Source organism: Erinaceus europaeus, chromosome X (genome assembly GCF_950295315.1).
Source record: "Erinaceus europaeus chromosome X, mEriEur2.1, whole genome shotgun sequence".
In the NCBI taxonomy this organism is placed as follows: domain Eukaryota; kingdom Metazoa; phylum Chordata; class Mammalia; order Eulipotyphla; family Erinaceidae; genus Erinaceus; species Erinaceus europaeus.
Genome location: NC_080185.1, coordinates 91,206,220 through 91,215,571, shown reverse-complemented (window position 1 = coordinate 91,215,571; position 9,352 = coordinate 91,206,220). Strand labels below are relative to the sequence as shown.

The following is a 9,352-nucleotide window of genomic DNA, read 5'->3' as shown; positions in this document are numbered from 1 at the left end:
TCCTCATTTAGACCTATCATCTCACTCCAAAGGGGGGAAAAAAAGGAAAAAGAAAGTGTACAGTGGGTCAAGACTAGCACCTAAATTCTGGAACTTAAATCTGCAGTCATTTCTAACACTTGACTGCATGCACTTTCTTTTCCCCTTCCTGATTGTGCAGTAAAGAACAGGAAATGAAAAGCGGAACATTTTGCATGTTCAGGTTACGTCAGAGGCCTATATATAGTGGACATGGATAAATGTGAGAAAGAAAAAAGAAAAAATTTGAACCAAAAGTGATATGAATCTAGTGGCTTTTAAAAATATATTTATTTATTTCCTTTTGTTGCCCTTGTTTTATTGTTGTAGTTATTACTGATGTCGTTGTTGTTGGATAGGACAGAGAAATAGAGAGGAGGGGAAGACAGAAAGGGGGAGAGAAAGATAGACACCTGCAGACCTGCTTCACCGCTTGTGAAGCGACTCCCCTGTAGGTGGGGAGCTGGGGGCTGGAGCCAGGATCCTTATGCTGGTCCTTGCGCTTTGCACCACATGCGCTTAACCCACTGCGCTACCGCCGGACTCACGGCTTTTTTTTTTTTCCTCTTTGCCAGCAGGGTTATTGCTGGAACTTAGTTTTGCACTACAAATTCACTACTCCTAGCAGCCATTTCTTTTTCTTTTTTTTTTCTTTCTTTTATTTGATAGAGACAGAGAACTAGGGAGACACAGAGGGAGGGAGGGAGGGAGGGAGGGAGGGAGGGAGGGAGGGAGGGAGGGAGGGAGGGAAAGAGAAAGAGAGGGAGAGGGAGAGGGAGAGGGAGAGGGAGAGGGAGAGGGAGAGGGAGAGGGAGAGGGAGAGGGAGAGGGAGAGGGAGAGAGAGAGAGAAAGAGACCTGCAGCACTGCTCCACCACCTATGAAGCTTTCCCCTGCAGGTGGGGACAAGGAGCTTGAACCCAAGTCCTTGGGCATGGTAATGTGTGCATTTTACTGAGTGCTCTTAATAGTTACTTAAAAATGTTAATGTTTAATCCTGAGAGGATTAAAACAATTTATCTTTCCCATTCCATAAATAATACATAGATGTCTGTTGTAGTACAAGTCAACTGAAATATAACAAATGTGTTTTTTTTTTTAAATATATATTTAGGGAGTCGGGCGGTGGCGCAGCGGGTTAACTGCACGTGGTGCAAAGCGCAGGGACCGGAATAAGGATCACGGTTCAAGCCCCTGGCTCCCTACCTGCAGGGAAGTCGCTTTACAGGTGGTGAAGCAGGTTTGCAGGTGTCTATTTTTCTCTCCCCCTCTCTGTCTTCCCTTCCTCTCTCCATTTCTCTCTGTCCTATCCAACAACAATGACATCAATAACTACAACAGCGTTAAACAACAAGGGCAACAAAAGGGAAAATAAATAAATATAAAATAAATTTAAAAAAAATATATATATATAGACAATTCCTGTACCATTTACTTATAACCTATCTGAGTGTTGATATGGAAATGCTTATTTTTCAACTAGGCTAGAAACTCCATGGGGAAAATCCACTTAACACACACACACACACACGCACAGGAATGTGGAAAGGGTTATACATGCTTTCTTCACTAGGTTGTAAACATTCATTCATTCATCTGATGACCATTTTATTGAGCACCTAATATAATGTTACACCAGGCCCAAGGCTCCAAAGGTATATGCTCTTTTAGATGGGCCATTTGGTCTCACAGTTCCACAAGAGAGGCAATATACAAGTCACTATTTTACTAAGAACGTGTTCGACTTTAAAGTGATACATACACTTAATAACAAAGAGGCCAAGGAGGTGGGGAAGAGGTTGGAGAAGTTTCCTGGCTTGGAGGCACTGGGTCAGGAAGAGAGGAAGAAGAAATGGAGCGATCTGGGCACTTCTTGCTTGAGCAGGAATTCTCATTCTCTCACCATTTCCATCTTAAAGCAGAAGCCTAACACTGCTGTAGCTGGGGCCCTGGCCTAGAACTGGGATTTAGGCCAAAAAGACTGGACTCCCACCAGCTTGAGTTCCACCGCGTCCCAGGGCGGGGCGGAGCCGAGATGGGGGCGTGGTCGATATGGGGCGGGGTCAGCTGTGCCTGCGTCTACGCCCGGAACAGAAGCCACACGCTGATTGGCTGCGTGCCTACGTCAATCTCTCTCCACACGCAGCGCAGGACAGCTAGCGAGACCTTGATTGGCTCGCTGGCTGCTGGGCGGTTATAGGCTGCCTAGGGTCGTCAGGGCGACTGAGAAAAAAAAAAAAAAAAAAAGAAAGAAGAAGAAGGTGCTGGGCCTGGCGGGAGAAGCCGAGCTGGGGACTGTAGGGCGAGTCCGCGGGGCGGCGTCCGGAGCGCCGAAGGCCCTGGGTGCTGGGAGTTCACCGCACTCCTACAGGAGGTGTCTGAACGAACGGGCCGGCCAAGAGTAGTGGCCAGAGACACCCGCGCGGGGCCGGGACCATGGGTTGCTTCTTCTCCAAGAGGCGGAAGACGGGGAAGGACTCGAAGCCTGAAGGCGAGGAGGAAAAGCCAAAGCAGTACAGCTGGGATCAGCGCGAGAAGGTAACCCAAGTTCCCTAACCGTTGGGCTCTCCAGCCCTCCAGGGCCCCCTGAGATGCCACAAGGGCGAGGTGAGGTTGGGGAGGAGGGGAGCGATCTCTCCATCCGACCAACCCCACCCCCGTGTCCGTTTCGTTGTCTTTCATGTAGTTTGAAGTTTGAGGGTTCAGAATGACTCTTGGGGGGCGGGGTGGGGGGCAGTGAAATAAAGCGCTGGGGACAGAGGACTTCACTGAGGACTGTGCAGCATTGGAAGGGGCCTTAGAAGTCACAGTCCAGGTATATGGACGGAGGGAGGGGGGTTATGAGGCGGCAGAGAGGGGTGGGGGGCTTTCTAAATCCACATCCTGCCTCGCGCGGACCTCGGGTCCGAAGAGGGACTCGGGTCTGAGGAAGGAAAGAGTCCTGATCTAAAATCTCATTTCACCAGCAGCGCTGATCGGGGTTTTATGCTGTCCTCCAGTTACATATAGTACTAATTCTCATCTCTTCGAGGTTTCCTTTCCTTTCCTTTCCTTTCCTTTCCTTTCCTTTCCTTTCCTTTCCTTTCCTTTCCTTTCCTTTCCTTTCCTTTCCTTTTTTCTCTTCCATTTCCTTTTTCTTTTTTCTTCCTCTTTTGTCTTCCTCAACCTACAGATCTCTTTGGTGCCTCCTGACCTTTCTCAGTTTCCAAATGGACTGTTTCACGTACATCTATGCTTCCCCTCTTCCAGGTTCCATAGTGTCGGAATAATGAAATCCGAATCTATCTTGGAATGCGTAGTAAGACTTTAAGGTGAAAAATAAAGCAACATAATCCCGGAAATGTCTTCGTTTTGCTTTAAATGAACGAAAGCGCCCTTATTTCTTACTTTTTTTATGTATATATCTAGGTGTGGAAAAGCTTTACAAATGTCCACTAGTCTTGCTGTCTTGCACAAAATAAACTTAGTCATAAATTTCACAATGCTTCCTTCTTGTACTAGTTCTCCATTTGTGTTTGGTAAATTCTTTCATAGACTTACTTTTTCCTCTTCCAAACAAAAGGAGAGTTTTTTTTTTATGTTATTAATGGTGAATTTCTTGCACAAGACAACGTATCTTTATCGATAACAACTTCACAGTTTTTGTTTTTTTTGTTTTTTTTTTTTAGAGTCAGAAAGGCAGACAGAAAGAAATAGACCTTAGCAGCAAAGCTGCCTTCACTGTGATGGGGTCACTCTTGAACTGAGTTTTTTTGCGGGCCCCACAGTAATTTTTTTCTCTATTCTTTTTTTGATAGGATTTTATTTTTTCTCTCTCTCTCCTCTTTTCTTTCTTTTTTGTTTTGTAGGACAGAAAGAAACTGAGATAGAGAGGGAGAAAAAGATAGACACCTCCAGACCTGCTTCACCGCTTGTGAAGTGACAGCCCCCCCCCCCCACAAGTGAGGAGCCTGGGGCTCAAACGCTGATCTTGACCTGATCCTTGTGCTTAGTATTATGTGTATTTAACTGGATTCACCACCGCCTGGTCCCTAAACTTCTTATTAATGATTTCATTTCATAGACCTTCCCGCATGGTTTCTAATCCTAGCAGAATTTATTAGTATAAACTTGCTTTTCCAAGAGTTAGGTATAAGACGGCAGTGAGTGCTTGGGCCAGTGAAATAGCTCACTTGCATAGTCTTTGGTATATGGGTGGCCCAGGTTCGAACCTTGCCCTCACAGCATTGAAGTAAGCTTGGTATGTTTCACTCTCTCTGCCTCTCTTCCTTTCTGTCATTATCTAGAAATAAATAAGGGTTGGGCGGTGGCACACCTGGTTAAGTGCACATAGTACCATGTGCAAGGACCCGGGTTCAAGCCCCCCCTTCCGGAGTTGTCTGTCTTTCTCTCTCCCTCTCTAACTCCCCTCCCCTCTCTATTTCTCTCTGTCGTAACAAGTATAAACGAAAGGGGAAAAAAAGGAAAAAGTGGACACCGTGAATGGTGGATTTGAGTGCCGGCAGTAAGCCCCAAGGATAACCCCGATGGCAATAAATAAATAAATAAATAAATAAATAAATAAATAATAAATGAAAGTGGACCCTTTAATCGACTTCAGAGCCATCTTTCTCAGATTGTTTTCCAGGTTGCATTTATGAATTCTGTTATCTGTATGTGACAGCAGGTTCGTGGTTTTGTTTGTTTGTTTGTTTGCTTTTTGCTGTTGGAATAGAAGTACTGCATTTTGTGTTATCTAAGACGTTTGCACCACTCATTTAAAGTTATTTGGTGGGCAGTTTTAAAGAAATTCATCTCATCCACCTTAGTATCTCTAGCTGGACACTTTAAAATTAGAAGAGTCTGTCATAGAGAAGGTTTAGCATTTTTATTTTAATTTAATCTATTTTCTGGAGTCAGGCTTGCCCTTTGACTGTCACATTACTTCATAATATATCATCTTAATGTTGACCTTTATTATCATAAAGTAGGGGTTATTTGGAATGTCACATGTTCATCTTTTTCCTGTTAGAAAAATAGATATGCCCCGTGATTGTTTTTTTTTTTTCCTTTTGCTCTTTGGTGGAGTAAACAGATTGAAGTATAAAACAGTAGACACTGACATCATAATCCCCACCCCCCACACACACGCGTGTAAAATTGAAGTTCAGCTGTAAAAAAGCATTTAAAGCATACAGGTAATGTTTTAGAGAGGACACTCCTAGGCACTGTAGATGTAGGGGCGTAAGAAATGTTTTGGATTTGGAAAATAAGTTCACACTTATGGGTATAATAAGACTTAAAAATCAAGCCAGCTGGTGGAACACTGGGTAGGGCGCACACATTACCATGTGCAAAGATTGGGGTTCAAATTCCAGCTCCCCACTTGCAGTGAAGCCTTGCTTTAGGTGTCTCTCTTTGGCTCTCCCTACCTCCCCTTCTTTTAATTTCTCTCTGTCTTATCAAATAAAAGAAAGCAAAAATGGCAAAAACAAACAACAACAACAAAAACACAGCTAGAAGTGGTGGATTCTTTGGTCTTCCATGATAATCCTGATGAGAACAGAAAATAAGGAATTAAAAAAAAAAAACCTTGATCAAGTGGTCAGGAGGTGGTGCAGTGGATAAAGCATTGGGCTCTCAAGTATAAAATCCTGAGTTCAGTCCTTGGCAGTGCACATACCACAATAATATCTGGTACTTTCTCTCTCTCTCTCTCTCTCCATAAATAAATAAAATCTTTTAAAAAATCTCGAACAGATCAGGGAGTCAGGTGGTAGCGCAGCAGGTTAAGTGCACATGGCGCAAAGCGCCAAGGGCCGGCCTAAGGATCCCGGTTCAAGCCCCTGGCTCCCCACCTGCAGGGGAGTCACTTCACAAGCAGTGAAGCAGGTCTGCAGGTGTCTATTTTTCTCTCCCCCTCTCTGTCTTCCCCTCCTCTCTCCATTTCTCTCTGTCCTATCCAACAACAATGACGTCAATCATAACTACAACAATAAAACAACAAGGGCAACAAAAGGGAATAAATAATAAATAAACAAAATTTTAAAAATCTCAAACAGCTCAACTAATCAACATTTTTCTTGCTAAATGAGCATGATATTCTGAAGGCAACCCAACTTTAAGATATTTTATCCTATTAAAGAGAATTACAATCTTGCATATGTTATTTATTTATTTATTAAGATTAAAACAGAATCAGAGAGAAAGAATACAAAAGACCATAGTACTGAAGTTCTCTTCAGTGCCATGGGGGCTGGGTTCGAACCTAGGTCATGCACATGAAAAGGCAATCCACTATACATCCAAGTGAGCTATTACATTTCATTGCCCCACCAACTTAATATTTGAGACTTCTCAGCCTCCTCTTTCTGCCCCTAATGTTAATCATCTTTTTGTCACCCAGATTTCCCACTACTGCTTTTTCTCTTTTTCTTTCTCCTTTTTTTTTCTTTTCTCCCAACACCTGTCCCTTAATCACAGGCTGACTCTTTTATTCTTCCAATTTCAAACAGAGACACTCACACAGGGATGGAAGGAGACACATAGCACCAGAGTGTCTTCCTCTCCCCACTCCTAGTTCGGTTACTTGCATGTGGTGTCAGGGTTTTAACCTGGGCCGGCCATGGCAAAAGCACATTCCTTATCGAGTGAGTTATCTTCCAACCCTGTTTTTTCTTTAGGGAATTTAGGGAATTTTTCATTTAGTCTTAGGATTAATAGTAATTCACTGTAGAATACATTACTTAGAATAGGCTACTACTAGCCCTTAGATGACTTTAAGGATTTCTTATTTCTTTGTAGTTCCTTATCACTCATGAGGCTGATTTAGGCTAGTGTATGAATAGTGTGTGTGTGTGTGTGTGTGTGTACATACACAAATATTTTTTTTAAATATTTAAAAATTTTTTCATTTACTTTATTGTTTATTACTGGATAGAGACAGAGATAAATTGAGAGGGGGGAAATGGAGGTAGAGAAGGAGAGAGACACCAGCAGCCCTGCTTCATCACTCATGAAGGTTTCCCCCTGCAGGTGGAGACCAGGGGCTTGAACCTAGGTCCTTGTGCACTTAACCAGGTGTGCCACCACCTGGCCCCAACACGATATTTTTTTTTGCCTCCAGGGTTATCGCTGGGGCATGGTGCCTGCACCACGAATCCACTGCTCCTGGAGGCTATTTTTTTCCCTTTGTTGTCCTTGTTTTTTATCATTGTTGTGGTTATTATTGTTGTTATTGATGCCGTTGTTGTTGGATAGGACAGAGAGAAATGGAGAGAGGAGGGGAAGACAGAGAGGAGAAGAAAAAGATACCTGCAGACCTGCTTCACCGATTGTGAAGCGACCTCCCTGCAGGTGAAGAGGTGGGGGCTCAAACCGGGATCCTTATGCCGGTCCTTGCACTTTGCACCATGTGCGTTTGACCCAGCCAGTTTAACCCAGCTGTGCTACTGCCCAACCCCCCCACAGATATTTTTTTATTAGTCCAGTTATAATGTTACTTAGGATCATGAGTTTAGCATCGTCTTGTTGGCTGCTAGAATATTTTAATTCTACCTTGAAAAGGAGTGAATGCAAGTATAGCCAGGGAACGAAAATGAAATATAAGTGGTCTAAGTATATTCATAGAATAGTTTTGTTAAAAGTCTAATCTTGTGTGCAGTCATGGAGTGTAGCATATGAAGTTCTAAAATTATAGCAGACAGTTACCATTCACATGTAAAACTTTAGGTATAGTAGCCTGGAAGGTGGGTGACACAGTGGCTTCAGCACTGGACTGACATACATGAGGTCCTCCATCTGGTTCCTGCCATTGCATATGCCAGAGTGATGCTCCGGTTCTCACTCTCTCATTAACAATTAAATGGATATATATTTTGAAAGACTTTTAAGTGTCAAAAGCAAAACACACTCACTGCCTGCAAAGTCTCCTTGCAACTTGGAAATATGGTGTTTAATTTTTTCCTTTGGCTGTGCAATCAGAATATCTTCATTGAGAAACACCCTTTGGGTTTTGGATTTTGAATTGTATAATTGGGTCAGTCTAAGGGGACTGAAGCTAGGAGAGATTGTCTCAATTAGAAAGAATGTTTGGGGACTCACTGTTGTGGCAATTGATATACTATAATCAGTGGTGTAAGAAACTCATTTTCTTTTTTTTTCTTTTTTTAATATTTATTTTATTTATTCCCTTTTGTTGCCCTTGTTGTTTTATTGTTGTAGTTATTACTGTTGTTGTCGTTGTTGGATAGGACAGAGAGAAATGGAGAGAGGAGGGGAAGACAGAGAGGGGGAGAGAAAGATAGACACCTGCAGACCTGCTTCGCCGCCTGTGAAGCGACTCCCCTGCAGGTGGGGAGCCAGGGTTCGAACCGGGATCCTTATGCGGGTCCTTGTGCTTTGCGCCACCTGCGCTTAACCCGCTGTGCTACAGCCCGACTCCCAGAAACTCATTTTCTATTGCTACTGACTTTGGGGGAAAAAATAAAACCACAGTTTTCCACTGTACAGCTATTACCTAGATGAGAATTTTGGGGGGGATTGTGATATCTGTGTTTCAAGAATTTGTAAAGAAATACCTTTATCCTTGTCAGTATGTCGCCTCCCATGGCTAGGCAAATTATTCAATATATATGTATGTTTTCCAACTCAAAATTATAACCCAAAGCCTAATACTAAACATTTAAGTAACTATATTTTATTCAATGTCTGTTTTGTAACTTTGGGTAAAGCACCCAATCTGTTCATGTAAGACTCCTATATTATAAGTGGAACAGCACTAAAGATTTCTCTACCATTTAATAAGATGTGGGCCTGCCTTGAGGCAGAGAGATTACATATTAACGACCACCTGTGTAAGGAGAATTTAGCATAACCTTGGATCAGAAGTTGGGCAGGACAAAACCGGTTGTAGTGTGATAAGGCAGATCATAATTTTCAAAGTTACTGGTTCGTGGAAGGAAGGAATCCATATTAGAACATTCAGTCAAAGGTTGGATGGCAATCGACTGGAAAGAAGTGTCTGCACTGAGTTGGGGGGGGGAGGAGGAGATGCTGTTTTTAACCTTTTAAGTACAGTAAGTTATTGTAGTTATTCATTGCTGAGCACCCAACCACGCCAGAACTTAATGGCTTACACTAATGGCAAGTACTTATTTTGTTAACAGCTCTGCAATTTGCGTTGGGCTTAGCAAGGTTGGCTCTCTGTTGTGTGTGGCATCAGCCAGGCCAGCTTGACTGGGGGCTTGGAAGACCAGCTCTCTGTATGACTTAATCACAGAGCTGGCTCGCAAGTTGAGGCTGACTTTCAGCTGGGAACTCAGCTGGGGGCTGATGGCCAGATGCAGCTCCCTCTA

The 9,352-nt window shown here is 43.2% G+C and overlaps 1 protein-coding gene across 1 annotated transcript in view; it reads left to right on the top strand.

The window, feature by feature from the left end:
• The first annotated feature begins 2,210 nt into the window (after positions 1-2,210).
• RP2 (RP2 activator of ARL3 GTPase) overlaps positions 2,211-9,352 on the top strand; it is a 56,376-nt gene continuing 49,234 nt past the window's right edge. The window contains exon 1 of the mRNA XM_007529630.3: positions 2,211-2,555. Coding sequence (XP_007529692.1) covers positions 2,454-2,555 — 102 coding nt within the window. The 5' untranslated portion in view covers positions 2,211-2,453. The remainder of the gene's footprint in view (positions 2,556-9,352) is intronic.